The 21,850-nt window shown below is 38.2% G+C and overlaps 1 protein-coding gene across 4 annotated transcripts in view; it reads right to left on the minus strand.

Annotated features, from left to right (window-relative positions):
• ANKFN1 (ankyrin repeat and fibronectin type III domain containing 1) overlaps window positions 1-21,850 on the minus strand; it is a 527,248-nt gene that overhangs the window by 72,606 nt on the left and 432,792 nt on the right. For all 4 annotated transcript variants that reach the window (XM_036222287.1, XM_036222289.1, XM_036222288.1 and 1 more), the window contains one exon: window positions 989-1,086. In XM_036222287.1, the coding sequence (XP_036078180.1) occupies window positions 989-1,086 (98 nt within the window). The remainder of the gene's footprint in view (window positions 1-988; window positions 1,087-21,850) is intronic.

Here is a 21,850-nt window from a genome sequence, read left to right on the forward strand (position 1 = left end):
CTGGTTCAAACTTGAAGAGATGCAACCTAATGCAGCTTTTTAATGCTGGGTTTCAGGATTCTACTTTACATAAAACCGTTTTAATTGACTAACCTTTCAGTAAAACAACAACAAAATTCTTCCTCTACTTTTCACAAATGAAGGTCCTAATATGGTAATTATTTGAATTGGGCCAAAAAACAAAAACAAAAACAAACAAACAAAAAACCCCAGGTTGTATTTAAGTTTACTTAAAAAAGTTTTTTGATTAAAAAAAAGATTTTGTAATCTCCTTTTGCTGCATTTTAATTGAGGAAATATAGGGTTTGTTTCAGTTTAAACTGATTTGCTAGGTGTTTTTATATTTTGCATTTCATATGTTTATGTGGTTTATAGTTCTACAGATAATTAACATTTAAGTTTAGATTGGTTAAACAAATAAGCACAGTTTGTTCCAGTTTTTCATTCACAGTTTAAATTGGTTCAGGTTACTGAGAAATGTAGTGCCACCATATATAGTTTCTTTTCTGTGAAAGCAGATTTAGACAGATTTTTTTTTTTTTTTAATCAAGGGTAAAGGATTTCTCTCAGGAAATTGTGTGACTCCGATTGATGACTGATCTCAACCAGGCTGTAGGGGTGAGGGTTAGATGGGGCTGTTATTTTTACCATCAGACAGGGAGTCAAAATTGGATCTCTCAGAGCCTTTGATCCCCCTGAAGATTAGACTGTGATCCAGAAAGCAGCAGCTTTCAAGGCTTGCATGAGGCCAGTCTTTTTCTGATCTCCGTAGAACATGGCAGCTTACAAAGTGGTTCATGCTGTCTGCTCACTCCTTTGTGGAGTTCAGATTATGGATACCAGACATATCATACTTAACGAGTGGCAGTTGTTGCCAGAGGACTGGGTGTTGGCTGTTGCTTCCAGAATAGGCACTTGCTACCAAAATCTCAGCATAAACATCGGGTGCAGGGAAGTGAGAAGTCTAATGAGAGGAATTGGCATTTACCGTTGTAAGCCCTGTAATTGTGCATCTCAGAGTCTGCAGGTTTTCCATGATGATTTCTCCAGCCAAAGGACAAAAGTCTTTAGAGATGCTCCATTCCACTGGGTTGGGGCCAGGGGAGAAAGAGTGAGAGATTAATTGATTCAGTCATCTTTTCAGGAGCATATAATCTCTCTTAAAAATAGTAGATTTACCCTCTTTTGCTAACATTCTCCTTGAAATGACAAGTCAGTTTCCAAGTTCACAATTATTTTTTAAAACTGGAAGATTAAAAAGTAATTATTCAATAGTGATTAGTATACTTTAAATATATATGTGTGTGCATGTCTGTACACATACCCATGCACACTCACATGCTCACGTATATTACATATAACAGTTCATTGTATATTCAAGGTAAATTATTTACTGTATATAAGAAGAAAAGGGTTCATTAGGACATTACCTTGTATTCATCCCCCAAGTCTGGTTTCTGCTTCCCATTTTACTGAAAGTACTACTTCAAGGTCTGAGTGACATTCTCATCTCAAATAAAGAAGGCTCTTTGCATGTCCTTCCGTATAATTTGACACCTTTTCCTTCTGGAATCATTCTGTTCCTTTAGTGTCTCTTGTGCTGCTCCCTGGCTCTCCTTCTCCTTCCTGATATCATCTTCCACACTTTTTTCACTGACTTCTCTTCAGCCTAAGGATTTAGGATTTGTGGCTGACCTCTTCAATGATTCCTCTACAACTGACATCCCCAAAGGGAGTGTTTATTCACAGTTAAATCTAACACCCAAATTCTAATACCCTATTTTACTGTGAGACATGTCCTTTCATAACATTTTCCATTGGTTGAAAAAGTTATGATCAGGAAAGATAAATTTTGCATCATCAGTAAAAAGTCTTTAGTGACAGTTTACACATAGCAGGATTTAAGGCAATCCTAAATGAATGAGGAGCTTAAGTCACATGGAAGACAAGGCCTGCACATTTCTAAACCTTGAGATGATAAGCTATAGGCCTTATATTTAAATTATATTCTCTATGACACTTAAATATTATAAAATTAAGCCAAGCCATCCCTGAATCCTGCTGTTCTCCTGACATCACACACTCCCTCTGCTTTAGAATTGCTGCCCTTGCATCCTCTGCCTTTCTTCATTTTTCTCCTGGGAATCTACTTTGCTCTCCTTACTCTCTAAAAATTGCTCTCCTGAAATTCCTAATGCTCTAATCATCCTCAACAGCCTCTTCTCAGGAAATCCTGCCACGTTGGCACCCCTTACTTTTTGCATCCTTCTTTCCCCTTGGTTTTAGTTGCACCCCCTCTTCTGCTTCTTCTATCTCTAGACTCCCTCTTTCCAGGCTCTCCTTGGTTTCTTCTTTTCTTCTTCCTTTGACGTGATGCTCCTTGAGGGTCTGACTCTTTTTTTTTTTTTTAACTCTACATACTTGACGCAAGTAGTGACCTTATCCATGTTTATGTCTCCAACTATGACTCTTGAAACTGTAATTTTGGGTATAGCCTCTTTCTGGAGCTCTAACTTCCTCCTATGAATCTTTATTCTACTTGAGTATCCCCTAAGTACTTCTTTCTGCCAAAATATCTTTCTCTTTTCATTTTCTCAGTTTTAGCTCATGGCATTGCCTCATATCCAATCACTCAACCCCAAATCTCAGAGCATCCTTACCTCCTCTTTTTCTGCAACAATTTATACTCAGCCAATTACTAAACCCAGTAGGTTCTACTTTTAAAATGTCTCCTATAAGTTTCCCTCTCCCCCTCACACTGAAATTACTCTAGAGCAGATCTTTATAATCATAAGCATCAACTCTGCAAGTGACCTTTTTATAGGCTTGGTAAATCAAACGATCAACTCTATTAATTGATTTTCTTGGTCATCAACTCATCCTCATATACAACCCTCTTATGATAGTTTGAATTATAGTTTAAAAATTCAGCTTTAATTGTTTCATTCCTCCACTTAAAATCTTCACAGTGCATTCAAAATAAAATGAAATCTTAACAAGGCATTCAAGGACCTTCATAATCTGGTCTTAACCTTACTCTATTATCCTCATCTTCTGCCATCTCCCAAAGCGAAGTCCTTGGTATATAAGTCCCTGTTACCTGATCATTGTGTGTACTTTTCTGCCTCTGTGCCTTTTGCTCATCTTTCAACCTTTGCTTGGTGAAACTCTACCAACACTTTAAGATTTAGCAAAGCCAACTCTAAATTCCTCAGGAATAATTAATTAAACAAACCTGTTTCTGTGCTCCCAAAGCCCTTTATTCATATAAAAACAAGATTTATTATGCACATATTATGCTTTATGGTTTGTGTCTCTTTCTCTTGTTAGATTGTGAGAAACTTAAGAATAGGAAAAGTGTCATTGATTTTTCTCCTCTTTAGTTCATAGATCTATGTGCTTGGTGCATAGAAAGTGCTTACTAAATCTTTTACACACACACACACACACACACACACATACACACACACACACACACACATCCAGAATAGACTAGTTTTTCCAACTTGGAGATATTTTTCTACCATGTGAATCTTCTTCTCCAGTCTATTGAACTTTGAAGCTCTCAGGCATATTGTAAAATCCAATTAGGATTGAATGAGTCTAATGATTAAGGTTATATGTTAACTTTCAAATCAGGCTTATACATCTTTATAAATATATATTCTAACACACACATATATACACAAACATATGTGTGCATGTATATTCTAATATATATGTTATATACATGTATGTAATTTTTTCCAAAATGTTTTATTCTACTTATTATGAGCTACTAGTTCTTGAAGAAGTCAAGCCTCTGAAAGTCAGATTGGAGAATAATGTTGCATATAATTCCTGCTAAAGAAAAAAAGCAATCATCGAGGGAGTTATCACAAACAAAACAAAATGAAAATCAGTAGCAAATGTTCAATGACATCTAGCAAGAGCAAAGAATATAGCAAAATTCTAGAAACAAACATATCCTTGGTTTCCATTGAGACATAAATGATTGACTGATGTGTTGGGGCTCCAAACTCAAGGCTGAGAATCAAGAACTTTTTATTCCAGGCTAAGAATTCAGAATGATGTCTCAAAAGAAGAGCTAGAGATCAGTGGGAATGGCACCAGATCATCTGGCAAGTGATTAATGCAAAGTTTCTCAAAGATACACTCTTTAAAATTTCTGAAGAAACAACAGTTTATTTATGAATAAAAGCTATTTTTGTTCTATTGAAATATGTTTTACAAAGCATCTTTCAGATGGGAAAGAGGAACTGGCTTTTTGAAAAACAACAATAACAAAAAAATCCATAGAAGCAGGCTTATAAGGAGATGTGGTCCCGCTCTGGGAGTTAATAGAATGTTTTAAGCATTTAAGTCTAATAAGATCTGATAACACATCTAGATTTCAAAGAGGGAAGTGACTAGGGAAAGAAGATTCACATAGAAGGAAAAAATTCTCCATGTTGGAATGGACAATCTATTCTGGGACAACCAATAGACTTTTTCCTCTATGTGCTTTCCTGGGTTGGTGGACTCTTCTGACATGTAAAAAGGAGCTTCTGGCCATTTAAAGAACGTGGGAGGGAAACAGAGTGAGCAGGAGTCACTTTCAGAGCCAGCTGGGAATTCTAAGAAGTCAAGTTAGAATGGTCTCTCTGGAAAGTTATGTGTAGGTAGTTTAAAGACTTAATATTAAAGCCATGAGAAAATCACATATAAGCCTACTCTAAATCCCTGAAGGGCTGGAGCCATGTAGCTGAAGTTTAAAACTCTATAAGACTTCTAATTTTAAGATAAAGATCAGGGCAACTGTTTCTACTTAGGTCTGGGAAATGGAAGCAGGGTTTAGTCATGCAAAGGCTCATAGCAGTTGAACATTAGCAAGAAAGCTACCAGACAAAACCTAGGTGTTACTATTTCTTAAAATTTGGCTCCAGCTCAAACTGTGATTCAGTATATTTATATCAAATTACTTTGAATATAAATGTAGCACTTTGTTATTTTAACAAATATTCTGTTTTTATCTTAGCTTTAGAAATGTAGAGTCATTTGGGCAGGAGAATTCTAGCTGAACACTACCATTTTCCTGATGACAGCTATGTGAACCAAAGGCCGAAAGCATAAGAAAAAGAACTCCTAAAGGTCCGACTTTGTCACCTTAAGTCTATAATGTGAAGAAAAATGTCACAGAATCAGCGAGAAAAGTAGAAAATTAATGACTAGAAGTGTTAGGATGCACAAGCAGAGAACTTAGTCTAAAGCACAGGTAAATGTCAAGCTTCATGTTGTGACTATGTGATTATTGAACCCTGTTTTAGCTGGTTACACTTTTAAGTTTCAGGCCAGCTCTTTGAAAGATGAGGACTATACAAAGGTAAAGGCATAAAGAAATAATATCGCAACAAGGTTCAACTAATTTCTATTTAAGTGATTAAAAAAAAAAACCCAAAGCTGCTCTTGTTCAGGTTCTCTCTAAAGTCTCTAATGCCTCAAAGCCCAGAGTTATTTTATCTTGTTCGCACATCAGGAAGAGCATACTGTAAAATTTACCCTCTTGCTTCTTGCCCAGGCCCCACCCAAACCCTCCACTCTAGCCTCACCCGCTACTTGACCTCAGATCCATTGCTCATGCTGTTTTATCTTGGTTCACTGTCCTCTGTCCCCAGATCAATTTCCTGTTAGTTCAGACAGGTCTGGTACATGGACCTTTCCTATCTGTAGCTTTTCCTGGATTCCCATGGGAAGCTCTTTTGCCAATTTTCCCATAGCAATTTTAATATGTTTTACATTGCACTTACTTTATTGCTTTGTGTTTATTTGTTAAGACATCTGTCTCCTCTGTAGTTTATAAGCTCTTTAAGGGCAGGGACCATGCAGGATTAATACCAGTTTCCCAAGCACCTATCATAGCACCTAGCCCAGTATAGGTGGGTCAGTAAATATTGGGTGAATTGAATACTTGATTCTTTGGTTTTGAATGCTAAAACCTAAGGTAGACAGAAATCTGATGTTGGTACATGTAGAATAAGAAAATAGTATCAGAATAGAAAAAAAATATAGTCAAAAGAGAACAGAAGATTCTTGAGCTGCCCAGTAAATGGTGGAAAAGGAGCTTAACTCTTGGCCTCCAGATTCCCAGCATCCCAGACTTTTCACTTACCCATACTGTCTCTCAGGAACCAAAAAAATAAAGGTTTATTTCCTGTTCCCTATCAGCATTTCTATGGAGCCAAAACAGCATTTTTACTGGCCACACTCACCCCGGCGCCTTAGCTAATGAACGGAATTTGGCTAGACTGCCCAGCCCAGCACCAGAGCATTATGAAATCTTCCTCTGATCCATCTAATTGTGCAGTTTCTAACCTTTTGGGCCAACCATAGCACAAGAGGAAGAAAGAGGGAGAATGGGACGTGCCGAGAAACCCAGAGAGGGATCAAATATAGTCATTTCTAGAGATGAGAAGATGTATCTTGCTGAAGCATGAACCCGCTCAACACTTGTGGGTTTTAAATTGGGAACTGACGTGAAAACTCTGGATCTGGGAATTCTGTTTAGCTCTGGCAAAATACGAGGTCGGAGCCGCTCGCATTTTTTATTTTAAATTCCCTTGGTAGTCCTAGGAGCAGGGGCATACATTACATTCAAACAAGAATCTTTATTGTTTGCATAGCACACAGTCTTCTAGTTAATTAGAAAAACATTTTTTTCCCCCAAATTAAATTTCCCTAGAAAAACAATGATTTAAATTAAGGGCAAAAAGGCTTTTTTTTTTTTTTTTTGACATTTGTAAAGCCTTCCTGCATCCACTAGTTTCAGAAGATTCAAAGCAAAGTTGGAATCGGAAGGCTATATTCATTTATTTCTTGTCAGATCTGCTGTCCACACAAATAATATGTGCCTATCTGTACACATTGTGTACTGTTTTAGTTTTGCTTGCCATATGGTAGTGACACACAGATTCAGACAGGAAGGATGGATGTCTAAATATTAAGGTTTTTTGAAAAGTACATAAGCATACAAATAACCACAGAAAAAGTCATCTCCACAGTCTGATCCATTTGCTTATTTATTTCCCTCTTAATAGTTCATCCTATGTCTCTTACATAAAATTATTCTTTTTCTTGATCCCATTGGCTTTCTAAATGAAAGGTATTATCATTTTTATGATTCTTACTACTACTAACAGTGCTTTCTCTCTTTCCAAGAGAGAAATGGTTTTGAATGAATACCAGTCTTCAGAGGCCCAGTTGCTGCTAGGCTAATGTCTGCATGGAGATCCTTAGATCTTCACCTCTCATGTACTTAACTCTGGCCACTTAACCAGGAATGCCTTCAAACCAAACTTCCTTCAATAATGTCTATAGTTTGAGGATGAGAAAATCTGAATAACCTGCACGAGTGGAGTTATTGGAGGCATAAGTAATCCCCAAGCCCCAGGGTATATAGAAGTCACTTTTCTCTTACATTTATAGGATATCTTACCTTAGTAGATTTACCTGATTTTTTTTTCTGGAACATTAAACTAAAAGTTGGGAAAAGTGTCAGATGTGTCACAAAGTAGGGTACAAAATCTACTTCTTATATCACATCCGAGACTAGGTGGTATGATAGGGTGGCTTTTAGAAGCAGCAGAATAGGGAGATTGGGCCCAATCCACATTTAGATGGGATAAACGCAAAGGGGTACTGGAGTTGACTCATGTAGCTCACAAGAGCTGAATGTTAAATTTCAGGAATTTTGCAAGCTAGCCATTATTAAAAACTAAATGGTCTAAAAGTCTACTGTATACTTGAAACTAATAATAAAATGAAATTTAAAAAAACCTAAACAGTAATACTAAATTTTCAAGGTCATTGTGGAGACTGGATAAAATGTAGTGTTTTTCACCAGTTTCTGCTTAATAAATGGTATCTAATGTTATTAATATTTTTATTTTATTATATTTAAACTTCCTAAGTAATAAAAAATAAAAATTTTCACTCTAATAAAACTATGAACAGCCTGAGAGAACAATAGGAACTTAAAATTCTAATTTTAAGAAACTTTAAATACTGGAGAGAATAAAAACAGGAAAAGGAAAGAAATTAAATTGTATAAACTGAAAGTTAAATAAATAATATTCAAGATAAAGCCAGTAAATACTCAAAACTCATCACTACCTATTTTTATTACATTTTATTATTAATTATACTCTTGAGGTTATTGTAGCTACATGGTGGATATAGTATATAGTGGTGTACTACTGTGCATCTCTTCCCAATCTGTTTAGTGACATCATGTTGGTAGCTTGCAGTTGGCCATGGTGGGAATACTTGCACCATAGAAATCAGCAAATGCTATAAACCAGGGCTTGATTTTTCATTTTGTCGACTGTCTAGACCAGGTATCAGCAAACTGTAGTTTCATAAGACATATCTGGCCTGAGGTCTGGTTTTGTATGGCCCGCGTGCTAAGGATGGTTTTGGTTTTTACATTTTTAAAGGATTAAAAAAAAAGATACACACGCATTCATACAGCACAAAGAATATGTGACAGAGACTATATATAGACCACAAAGCCTAATGTATTTACTATCTGGCCCTTTACAGGAGAAATTTGCTGACCACTGGTCTAGACTTAAGAAAGCGATGGAGAAAATATTAATAATGCAGATTAAAGTCAAAAGTTTCTGTGGCTGTCGTATTGTGAGTAGCACAAAAATATTGAAGAAATATTCTAATACTTGAAACTATTACATGTTTCAACAAAGAATGTCATCGACCGAGTAAAGGTCCAATGTAAGTCTTTGTTGTTTCATTTTTGTTTTACTTCCTTAAAGCAAATGAAAATATCAAACAACATTTACATGGGAACTATACTTATCCATTATTTGTAGCTATAGGTTGGCTGCAGATTCAAGAGTTTGATAAAAATAAACAAAAGCATTTTGGGAGAATCAATAGGCTACAAGGAATTTACAAAAAATGGATGTATTTTATTATTATTATTTGTAAATTGTGTGCTATGTATCCTTCCTATCAATAAAATTTATAAAAGATATGTGTGTGTATGTGTTTTAACCAGAGAGCCAGTTATTAAACATTTACCACAACACCACTGGAGAAATGCTTGTAAATGCTTGGTGATTTGAGTATTTACTGTCTTTATCTTTAATATAATAACATGATATTACATACCATTTTCCTCCTTATAACTCTAATGAATTAAATTCCTTGAGGGCAGGACCCATGCCATATTGATTTTTGGATACCTACCTCACTCTCGTAGAAGTATAGAGGAGGGGATCAGTCTGACCTATGTGTGGACATTGATAGGTGGGGGACAATCCTCATAGTTCCTTTTTGCTCTCTGTGATCTACAAAATAAGGACTGTAAGGGTGGGCGTATCTTCACCAGCAGGTACAGTGTCTGAGGAATGTAGATTTCTCATGCATAATTTAAGCGACATTCTGTTAACCAGGACGCAAGAATGAGGTGTATAAATCCCTTTGGGAAGCAGGAATGGCACAGTGAAGGAATCTCGGGCAGAAGTTCAGTTACCAAGCCCTAACCGTCTGGGAGGTCTGCCCAGTGGCCAGGCCCCAGGCACTGGGTAATACAAGTGCCCAGGTTCCCTGCATCAGTCAGTTCTCTTCGCCTAAGCCAGGGCTGGTCCAGAATCTGGCATAGCACAGCCTGCAGGGTGGGAGTCTGTGGACTTGACTGCAGCAAGGATGGCAGACCAAGAGAAACCTGAATGTTGATTGTATGTATGGCAGTCCACTACTTTGATGACCTGAAGGAACTCCACGCCTACACAGGATTATCCGGACTTCATTATTGTATTCTTTCTTATATTTTATTATTATATGTTGTTATATTTCATTTCGTAATTATCTGGACTTTATGAATGGGTACTTTTTGGACATTATGGACTGAAAATAGAGACTTCGGTCATTAATTCAGGTAGACTTCTTAATTTTCCTTTTTCCTTGAAACACTGCCATATCCTTGAGTTAGATGTCCTCATAGATTTTCACTTATTTTAGAACTACTTTTTAAGAGAAACTGTCCAGAGAATAATTTTTGTTCATTAAAGAAATATAAGCTTTTTAAAAGCTGCGATGGATAAAGCTAAACAATGGCAGGGACTCAAACCAAGTGACAATTAGAGATCTGAAGGCTGGGACTTCTGCTCTACAACAACTCCTCTAAGAATAAGCAGCATCTGACACCTCCTTCGTGGGGTAAGAGCTGTCTCCTGGCAAAGCTTCCTGGGATGCTGAGATTTTTGTTCTGTTTGGTTTCCAGCAGACTGATGCCCTTCTTGCCTACAGGGAGAGAGCTCTGGCAAGCTATTTTACATTTCTAAAGGATACCAAGCAGGGAAGCACAGGATCAGCTGTCTGATTTATACACACAAGGTCCAAGATATGTGGCCAATTCACAGCTTTTTAAACCTTGTTGGGTCCTCATGGAATTAAAATAACCAGCCACTGGGGCAAAAGCAAAAACATTCCAACTTTCCTGCCAGATGACAAGCCTTCATTCAGAGAAAGGCACTCTAACTATTTGGCTTTTCTTTCATTCTACTACACCCGTTTTTAACATAACCATTTTCCTCCTTATAACTCTAATGAATTAAACTCCTCGAGGACAGGACCCATGCCATATTGCTTTTTGGATACCCACCCCACTCTCTTGTAGAAGTGTGAAGGAGGGGCTCAGATCAGTGGGTCTGACTTACGCGTGGAGATTGATAGGTGGGGGACAATCCTCATAGTTCCATTTTGCTCCCTGTGATCTACAAAATAAGGACTCCTTAGCTAATTATTTAACTTAATTTCTGAGCATTATTTCTCACTACTCTCTGCATTTACTCTGTTCTCCAGGGAAGGAAAACTAACAACCCTTAATGGAAATCAACCAGGTTTTTTTTTTCCCTCAACAATATTCCTGCAGTATAGGCTAAGTCGTTCATTCAGTAATTTTAGCAGTGGTAATTTTAACAAGTGGTAGAACTAAGAATTAAAGGTAGCTCTATGTGAATCCAAAACTCACCTATAACTTCTTACAGAGGCTGGGATAAAATCCTCGATCCTCACTCCTCACCCTGGCCAAGAAGGCCCTGGATGATCTGGGCCTTTTTCATCTTCTAACTTCAGTTTCATCATGCTCACTTGTTCTCTCTTTCTCTGATTTTTAGATCCTTGAACACGTCAGACTCCTTCCTCTCTCTCCCATACTATTCATTGTGCCAGAAATGTTCTTCCTTTGTTCTGACTTTCATTTCATAAATTATCTCTTCCTTTTCCGTCAGCAATCAATGTAAACGTCACTTCTGCACATAAGCCTTCTCTGATCCCAGGAGAACATTATATCCCTGTTAGATCTCTTGGAGCAACAAATATTGTTCCCTTGTAGCACAATAATTAGCTACTAGTGAATTATTTCTTTAATCTTGTAAGCTCTACAAGGACAGTGACTGTGTATATATATCCTTTAACAGCTAGTATATGCGATCACATACAGTAGGTGAATTGAGTTAATGTTAGATTATTGATCAGCTGGATTGTGGGGATATGGAGAGGCAAGTGACATGGTCCCTGGCCTCGAGAAACTTACAGTTTAATATTATGGTCCATTTTTACAGATGAAGACAGGAGGTTTAGAAAGTTCAAGTTGTCTTAGACCAAAGTTCTTTCCCTATCACCATGCAAACTTTCAAGAGACACGTCGTCTTTCCAGCTTGATGCCTCAACCATCTCCTCCTGTCAAAAACTTACTTAAGTGAAAGGCTCAGGCTCCTCCAACTCCAGGTTATTCTCTCTGATTCTTAGAATAATTTTATAATACTCTCTATTTTATATTACGAAGATTCATGCATGTGTAGTTTCAACTCTACCTGCACAATATGTTATAAATTGGCCTCCTAATTTTTAAAAAACTCCACTACTGTCACCCTCATCTAAGCTACTGCTGTTTGACATTGGCGCTCCTTCAGTATTTTTAGAGCTGAACTGGTCTCTCTGACTCTGTTCATCACCCCACTGATCCACTGAAGCCAGAATGATCTCTTCAAAGCATAAATAGTATCACAATGCTTTCCTTCATTGAAACCTTGAAAGTAAATTTGGAATAAAATCCAAACTCCTAAACATGGTCTGCAAAAGGGCTTGGTAAGCTGAGACCTGTAGCCCAAATCCAGCCTACTGCCTGTTTTTGTGCATTGGTTTCTACATTGAAAAAAATCAAAATATTCTGTACCATGTGAAAATTACATGAAATTCAAATTTCAGTGTCTATAAATAAACCTAATTGGAACACAGCCCCACTCATTCTTTTACATTTGTCTCAATGACAGAACAGAAGAGTTGCAATAGAGACCATATGGCCCAGAAAGCCTAAAATATTTACTGTTTGACCCTTTATAGAAAGAGCTTGCAGAACCCTAGTCTACAAGGAGTTGTGATCTGGCTCTTGCCTAATTCTTTGCATGCCCTTGTCCTACTATCCCGTATATTTGCTTCATCAGCACTTTCGGTTTCTCTAATTTAGCAAGTTATTTCTACCAAGTTTATCCTTCCTCTCACTTTAATGCATTATCCTATTATTTTATTTTTATCATTTATCATAATCTGAAATTGTCTTGTTTATTCATTAGTTTCCTTGTTTACTCAAGAAAATGCGAGCTCCATGAACATGTCTGTTTTTTCCCCCACTGTATTCCCAGGGCCTAGGAGAGGATCTGCACATCGTAGGCTTGAAGATGACCTGTGTTTAATACACATTTTATCTTCCCTGTAAGATCTTCAGGGTGGGCACTATATCTGACTCTATTTTGCATCCCCCCTAGTTGGCCAACATCATGCTTTTCATGGAGTAATAGTCCAAAAATAGCTGTTGAATGAATATAATGTCAGTCCCTTCCTCTTCCTTGGGACACTTATTGCCAGTGGATCCCCAGAATCAATAATGTTTACAGCATCTTTTTCACCTCATCTACACTCCATTGTCTGAGTGTACATCGTAAGGTGGTGACATGGATTCAGCATATTAATCAAAGAACAGTGGCTATGGGTATCTTAGGTACCCCAATAAAGGATATTTCTAGTTGATTCAAAGTTAAGCCAGGTATTTTCAGATCATGGGAAAGAACTATTGGCAAAGGGTGGAAAGGGTGGGGTTAGCAGCTTTTTAAAGAAAATTGCTCTATTTTTTTAAAAGGCTGTAGATTACCTTTTTAAATATGGCATATGTAAAATATTACAAAAGATAAAAGTAAAAAGAAAATCCTGAATTAAATAAAAACAGATAATGGTTTATAGAAAGCTAATATTTAGTAATTTTCAGAGGACACTAAGAAAATACCCGTTAATATTTATTGGGACACTGTGTTTTATTTTTAAATATTTCGCTTTATCCTCATAACAACCCTGTAGGGTAGGTAATATTTTCCTCATTTTGCAGATGAGGAAACTAAGACTCAAAACTTTTAAACAACTAGCTCAAGGCCACAAGTTTATCAATGCAGAATCTGAATTTATACCCTGTTTGGTCTGCTTCCCAAGCCCATACAGGAAGAAAGTGATAAGTGGACTAGTAGCCATGTTGTAGTCTTTTAAGCTAGAGAAAGCTCCAACTGTGAAAAGTTTGCAGAAACTATTTGCAATATTTGACTTCTAACTTAAGGAGCGGTCTCCTGGTTGGCACCTCTGTCCCTTTTTCCCAAGGACCAGAGCTGTCTCCAATACTGTGATTTCATTGTTGCAATTTCAAAAGAGAGAGGGTTTTGGGGGCAGTGATTACTGAGCAGGACAGGGGATTATACTGACGCCGGGGGACTGTGAGTCTCATGAAGGTGTTCTGTATTTTCATGTCAGCTACATGGGGCTGTGGTGGCCAAGATAGTACTGATTAAAAAAAAAAACAACAGCAACATAAACAGTCACAGAAGTCGTGTGTACATAATTTGGCACATAATTTGACCCTGATTCATATTATGTAACCTCGCTGGTGCCAAGTCTTCCTCCTCTTCCTCTCCTTCCAGTGGCCTACTCCGAGCCCTCCCAGATATGAGTCCTGAATAAGGCCTATATCTTTTGTTTTTTTTTTTTTTTTTTTTTTTTTTAACCTGTTTCTCTCTTCTCTGGCTAGAGACACTGAAGCTGAGGTGAGAGATAGGATGCACAACCTGGGAACAAACCAACTCCAAAGCAGGATTCCCCATGATCCAAAGGAATTTTGGGGAGACTATACATATATACACATATGCATAGGTACACATACATACATAGATAGGAAAGGAAGGGAGGGAGGGAGGTTAGGGAGGGGACCACCTTGGGAGCAGCCAGCCATAGTCCTCCTCCCTTTGTGTCTCACCAAGGGGAATGTGATGTTTGGGGTACTTCCTTTCTGTATTTGCTTTCACATTCTACTGTAAATTACTCAACAAGGTGCCTTATTGATCCTGAAAACTCCAATCTTTAGATTTTCCCGTCAAGGCAGGAAGCCCTCCAGAGCTTCCCAGGGAGACAAAGAGCCCTGTTTTCTGCTCCCAGGCGCTGCTCCTGCGTCTGTGTGGGTGATCCGACTGACACGCTGAGAGCACAAACCTCCATGTGCTCACATGGAAGTTCTTCACTTGGGGTCCAGGAATCCCAAATGGGCTTCAGAGGATCAAAGAAAGTCCTTCATGTTGTAAACAACATGCATGTATTTTTTCCCCAGATCCCCATGAAAAGTCACACATCATCACAGTGTACAATGTATATTGTAGCTGGGGCTATTTGAAGGGCCTAATTACTTTTCTTGGGATAGTGCAGTAGTTATCTCTATTTTGTTTCTTGTCTTTGGTATCTACATTTTTACTTATATGTAAGGTCTCTGTTTGCAACATTCACAGAACACATTGAATCTGCAACATATAATGCTGAGCATTTTCCAGCTCATAGATTTCAACTGGCAGATTAACTCAGGCCTTTTGTCTTGGTCCATGGGAGCAAATGGCACATAGTCCAATAAGGATGTCTTAAGTGAATGAATACAATAATTCATTTATAAAGACTTAACTAACTCACATTAAAAAGGAAGAAAAAAGGAGCTATTTTGCAAACATTCAAGAGGTCACCCATTGTGGGGAGCATGGAGGAAAGGAGCTCTTGAGATTTTGAAAAATCTTTTATCTATTATAAGATAACGAGGTAGAACAGGAAAGTCATTGGCCATATTTATATCTTAGGAGTAAGGTACTTGCTCCATAGACAGTAAGAAAAAAAAATTACGTGGACTTCCTGGAGGGAAATACACACAATAGGTTCTCAATAGATATAGCTGAATTTATTGAATTTTGTATCTATTGATCCCATGTCCAACCCTCAGATAATTGCTGGTACATTTGAGATAAGAAATCAAATCCAACCTTAAATCTAGTGCCGACTGGCTGACTGGTTTATCAGACTTTTCACTTACACCTTACCAGGGACCAGGTTCTGTAAAGCACTGGTGATGAAAATATGAATAAAGCCTGATCCTAGCTCTCAAGACAGTTACAGTCTAGTGGGGGAGACAGACAAGTCAATGCAAGGTTAATGCACTACAATGAGCGCTAGGACAGAGGCAGGCTCAGGCAAGGGCACCCTGAACAATTCGGGGAGAAGGTGGCTAAGGATCGCTTTCAGGACAAACTGGCTGTTGGCAGAGTCCTGGAGGATGTGTAGGTTTGCCAAAGGGAGAGAGTGGTCAAAGGCATCCCAGACAGAGGTTGCTGCTTGTGCAGTGCAACAGATTCATGGTGTGGTCAGGGAATTGCAAGGGGATTATGGGGAACAGGAGAAGAGGTAAGGTGGGATGGGAATGTGACTTCAATCATAGACGAGATTCAACAGGGCGGCAGGAGCTCAGTGTCATGCTAACAACTGCCACCATTATTTTGAGGGCATTTTTTGGAGCTCCTCAACGATCAGGCCATTATATGATCAGATTTACATCTTAGAAAGATCACTCTTGTAACTTGTACGAGAAAAACTAGAGAGAGGCAAGGCTGTAGTCAGGGAGACTGGAGTGCCTATGGACTATTAATGCCGTAGTCCATGTGAGGTGGGGGACCAGTTCAGGTTTGGCATTGTCTTCACCCTTTGTGAGGGGGAGGAAACTGCCTGACTTCTTGTTACCCACCAAGAGAGAGTCTTTTCTATTCATCGAGGCATTCCCAAGCCATTTTAAAAAATGTAAACTCAAATATTTGGCGTCTCAAGCTCTCGTAGGACATGGTGAATACTGGAGTTCAACTACTTTTTTTTTTTTTTTTTTTTTAACTAAGAGCTATTAGCAACACTGTATACTTAAAAATTTCCAAATCAAATATCGTGGTCATATCAAAAACCATGCTCTCTTTCCAGGTGTATGTAACTGGTCTCAGCTTCACTCCAAGTTCAATTGCAAACAGTAATAAAAACATTGACATCTCACTGCTCATTTAATATTTATGTAGCTGTCGCCATCTCAGTTTTACACATGCAAAACCTCAGAGTTGGTTGAATTTGAGGTGAGCTGAAATCCCCTTTGACAGTAGATTTTTTGGGGGATGCTTTCATCCTTAAGTAACCTTCAAAACAACACTCAGATAGTGGCAAGAGATCAAAGAAATGCTCCGTTACCACAGGGAGCTGCTGAAACTGTTATTTCCCCCACAAAAGTTCTCCCTTTGCCGAGAAGAAAGTAGATCAGCCTTATTAGGGATTGGAGCAAACACTTCTCTATGCAAAAGCAGACCCGACCCAGTCAGATGCACATTCATATTGTGGTTCTTCTGCAAGGAATCCAGGAGAGAGAAATGGGGGAAGAAGTAACAAAGGAAGGCGAGATTGTGGCTGGTACTTGTCTACTTATCATCATGGAAATAACATCTTACAGTTTCAAAAACATTTTTAGTTTTCAGTACCTTCTTCCACATTTTTCTCATTTGATTTTCACAACAACCCTGTTATGCATTTTTCTCATTTTTAGAGGTGAGATCACAGGCTCTGCAAGACTGAGTGTGCTGTCCAAGGCCACACACTGGGAATGAATGAGAGGGTCAGATTTCAAATCCATGTCTGTCTGGGCTCAAAATCCAGTGTTTCTTTCCCTCATAGTTAAATGACACTGTAGCATGTACTGAAAGGTGAGGAAAACAGTAGCTGAAGAGAAGGAATCATAGAGGTGCAGGTTTATGAGTTTTGATTTTGAAAAAGTCTTAGAGATAACACTTTTGAGTCTTCAATAGCAGTTAGATGAAGGTATAGTCCCATGGACCAGCTCTGTCCCATAATGAAGGGTAGGATGTTATGCCCTGGAATACCCACCCACTTCCCTACAGGGTCCTGAAAAAAACATGTAGCATCTAGATTTAAAAGGGCCGTGAGACCCATTCCTTTAATTGCAAAATTCTGGTAACCAAATTTTCCTTATTGCTCACATTCTTCACCTTCAGTGATAATAATTACTACATTTTAGTGAGACTTTCCAGTTTAAAAACACCATCATGTATTCGCATTTTCACACATGAACCAATACTTTTTTTGAGCCTCTTTAGAATTGGAAAGCACAGTGCCGGGTGATGGGGATGTAAACACAAATAAGACATCATATTTGCCCTAGGATTCAAAGACCAGCAGGCAGATGGATAAGGACACAGGCAATTATAGGAAGATGTGGTGCTCCCTACAGCAGGCAGGAGAACATAGTTTTGTTGTTCCAAGGACCACTGAAGTAGGGAGGGAGACACAGGATAAGGGAAGGTTTTGGAGATTGAGTAGGATTTTATCACACAGAGAAGGGCATTCTGGGGAGAGAGACTGAGAGTTGAAAGAGTTGGGCATAATAAGGTAAAGGAAGGATATGAGGGCTGAGGGATGGGTTGATACGTGAAAGTTCTTGAATGCAATGCTGAGAGTTGGTTTTTACCCTGTGGGAGCCAGTGAAGGTTTATGAGCAGGAGAATGACATGATCAATTCACATTTTAATCAATGACCAGTGTTCATGTAAGGAGGGTCATGGGAGACATTTAAATCTTACTAGCTCTGCTAGGCTAATTCTTACTCTTATATTTCAAGAAAGGGAGCTGATTTTGAGAGTGATTCAAAATCACATCCTGACAGCCAGTAGGTACAAGTATCACAATCCAGCTGTATAAGTCATGACTTCAATTCCTACATATACCACTTGCCTTTGTGACACATGGCCCCAAATCTCTCTCTCTCTCTCTTTCTCTCTCTCTCTCTCTCTCTCTCTCTCTTTTTTGTAGAGCCTATGATTTATAATATATGAGGGTGGTCTGCCCAGCTCATTCACCACCAACATTGTGCACAGATAACTTAGATTTCCCATGAAGGTCTGGCATATCTGAGAACAGGGACCTTTCTACACAATTCTTTTTTTTTTTTTTTAAATCCTACTTCAACCCAGCCACCAAGATGAATCTCCTCAGAGTAATTGCTGGATGGTGTTGACAGATGCTTGAAACACGTATCTGACTGCAGCTGTGCTGACAGCAGACTCCAGAGAGCTCTGCTACCTGAACCCAATGTTGCTTTCACCTTCCTAGGATGAGGCCAGGACTCTGGGAACCTGGGCAAGTGCAGTTCCAGATGTGGAACTTGGTCTTTTTCATGGAGGAAAATCTGGTGGAGGACTCTCCTTACAGTTCAGTTTCGCATCACTAGACCTCCTGTGGAGCTCCAGCATTTCATTGCTAAATGAAAGCAAAAGCTAGTGTCCGGGAGGAAGCTAAAAATAATTACGTTGCTCTGTCTGGCCCCTTTACGGAGCAGGTTCTTCCATTTTTACTAGAAACTAAAAACCTGCTGGAGTTGAGTCACAACTGAAATTGCTTCCAGCACCTTAGTGATCATCACTTGATAATTTATGTCAAATTGTTTTGAATGGTAAGGTCTCACATCAAGGTGTTCACCATCCTCACTGTTTACAACTGTCCTGACCATTTTTTATTTCATTCACTCTCAAAATGGAAAGTTATAAATACCTCAGGCTTCAGGGTTTTGATTTTTAAAAAGCATTTATAAATTGTAGATACTGATTATTTAGTTGTCTAAAAATTCGAGTAACATAAAATGGAAGAAATACTTGAAAATGTGTGTGTATATGGAAGTAAGGAAATTTGGCTAAATGCTGTCTGGGACTGAGGAATGTAAAAGTGAAAGTTTATTTATTTTAGTATTTACTGTATCAAAAAGTCTGGCATAAAACTGCACAGTCCAATAATCCTACTGAAAACTAATTTGCAAGTAAAAGCCAAGGAGACCCAATAAAACATTTGTTACAAATGTAAGTACTGTATATTAGCAAGATGCAATCTCATCGTGCTGCAAATAAATTTACTTTTAAAATGTATAATTTACCCATAAATTATCTGACTAGTATTAGGAAATAAATTATTTATAAATGATGTGTGAATTTGTATAAAAAGGTTTCATTTTTCAGAAGACATTGGAACTATCTGATTTTTCTAAGTGAACCCATTTCTCAGCCATTGAAAAGAATAAAAATACAGGCTTTAAAGTAGCAGATCTGATATCATTCTTTAAAAAAAAAGAAGTGATGTTACATATAGAAAATATACAAATACTATAAAAAGTTACATTCCTCCTTAGCTAGCTTCCCAGAGGCAACCACTGACAACAGTTCTTGATTCTCCTTCCATATATTTTCCATATAGATAAAAATAGAGAATATACTCTGACAAACCAGACTGACATTCTCTTTCCTCATGAGTAAAATGAGAGGGTATCTGGCTAATTGGGTTGTTAAGTGACATAATGACATGAAAAATACTTGACAAATGAGAAGGATCTGCAAATATTAACTGACTATGGGGTCCTTAACCTAGAGATCATGGGCTTATAAAATCTAAGGCTTCAGAGTGTCTGTGAGAGTCCTGAGATTGTAAATTAAATATACCGGGTACATGTATAAATTTATTCTTTGGTTTATTTAGTTCTGTGTTTTTCCTGGGCAGGCAAAGCCATTGTGGCTATGAGCTATTCAAAGGAAGAATGATACCAAAGTGTTTTGGAACCAATGTTCTAGAGCCTAGGTTCCATTTTCTTGAGGTTCTGCCCTCAAGATGTGCATCAAATGTATGGGTGGATGAAGATGTGAAGCACTTAAGAGTTGTCCTTGGGACTTTCTAACTCCCCTTTTCTGGGTGTCTTTCTCCTGCTTGGGCCTTCGCCCAGAAGTGTCTGCATGTTCCTCACTCAGTCGCCCCATTCCTCTAAATAAGCCTACTTTCTTGTCCCTTCCAAAATTATCTTCCTGCCTTCTTCCATTATCAAAACACTGAACCCAGCTGTCACAGAAGAAAGTTATGCCTCTAATTAAAAATTAAACATACATTTATCTAATGATAAATTATGTCTAAGTATGAATGATGGCTAATTGCATAAAGACATGCCCTGAGGCTATTTATTTGTTTAAATTATTTATTTGTTTGTTTTCCTTAAGGTATCTTTCTTTTTACATAATGTAGTCAGAAGATGCGACATTGGATATTAATTTCTACTATAGACTTTCCAAGCTTGTTTTCTTTACTACATATATATGCTGCTGTACTCACATTGATAAATTCAGGGTCCTGCACAATTACCTGCACCCTAAGTGTAATTTCACCTCTTTTGTACTAAAAAAAGTATATCAGAATGCAAGTGAGCGAGAGTAATATTACATAGATAACCTTGAGTTGCCCATAATGTTAAAAAAAGGAATTTTTTGGACAACTTCACTACTCTAATGTCACTATCATAATCATTATTTGAACGATTTTCTGTAAACCTCGTAGCAGGATTTTCTAGTACTCTTCAAATTAAAGTGTATCACTCATTCCCTCATTCATTTTCTATGCATTCATTTGCCTATCCCACCACCTATTTGTTCAGTCTATATGTTGGGAGAAGGTGAAAGGGCATGCCATACAGAGGGAACATGTGCACGGGCACGAAGGCATGAAATCATATGCTGGGTCCAAGGCGAGGTGAGCTCTCTGTGGTTTTAGCCCTAAAATGCAAGATGACAAGTGCTGGGAGATAAAGCTGGAAGGATACATTGGGGCCAGGTTATGAAAAGATTATCTTCATTTTAAGGAGTATGGACCTGTTTAGTCATTACCACATAAGTCTGGTTATGCTCAAAGGGAACCCTCATAAAGAGCAAAATCGGACTCTTCAATTTATGTTTGTTAAAATCATGACCAGAGTCCAGGAGAGGGAGGGCCAGTGGGCTATGACCATGCACTGAATGTTGGTTCTCATGATCCACCTCAGTTAGAAGAGCAGGGATCTGAGGGCTGAGGTGTGAACCTCTGATGTCAGCAGAAGTAGCAAGGCTCTAAGAGCTCTCAGCATGCTACTCTAATCCCAGGGAGATCAGAGTTGAACAAGCTGCTCTTGTTGAGAATTCTCAACTTCTGCAAACTCAAGAAATCTCACCTCGGTTCTACAAATTGCTCAGATTATGGGCTAGGTGCATTAACTCCTGAAGTTCCTAGCCTAGGCTTCAGGTTTCCCTGTGGTTTCTGATGTTTTTCACTGGGGAAGTATACTGCCTGGGAAATCATAGCGAATTGGGAGTAAGAATCAAGGATTTTTATCTTGGCTCTGCCAAAAAGTTTTGCAACCTTGAGTAAGTCCCTTCATCTGTCTGGGTCTCAGTTTCTTCGGTTTTAAAAGAATAGTTTGGGCTGGGTGATCTCTGCTTTTCTTTGGTTGTTAACTTTCAGAATCCTGGGGTTTTATTATTTATTATACATATTTTATATGGCTTGTAGTGTTTTATGATTTTGCTTTTGCTTTTTAGATCTTATCGCATCACTATTTTAAGTAAAA

Source organism: Rousettus aegyptiacus, unplaced genomic scaffold, assembly GCF_014176215.1.
Source record: "Rousettus aegyptiacus isolate mRouAeg1 unplaced genomic scaffold, mRouAeg1.p scaffold_m13_p_6, whole genome shotgun sequence".
NCBI classification, from domain to species: Eukaryota; Metazoa; Chordata; class Mammalia; order Chiroptera; family Pteropodidae; genus Rousettus; species Rousettus aegyptiacus.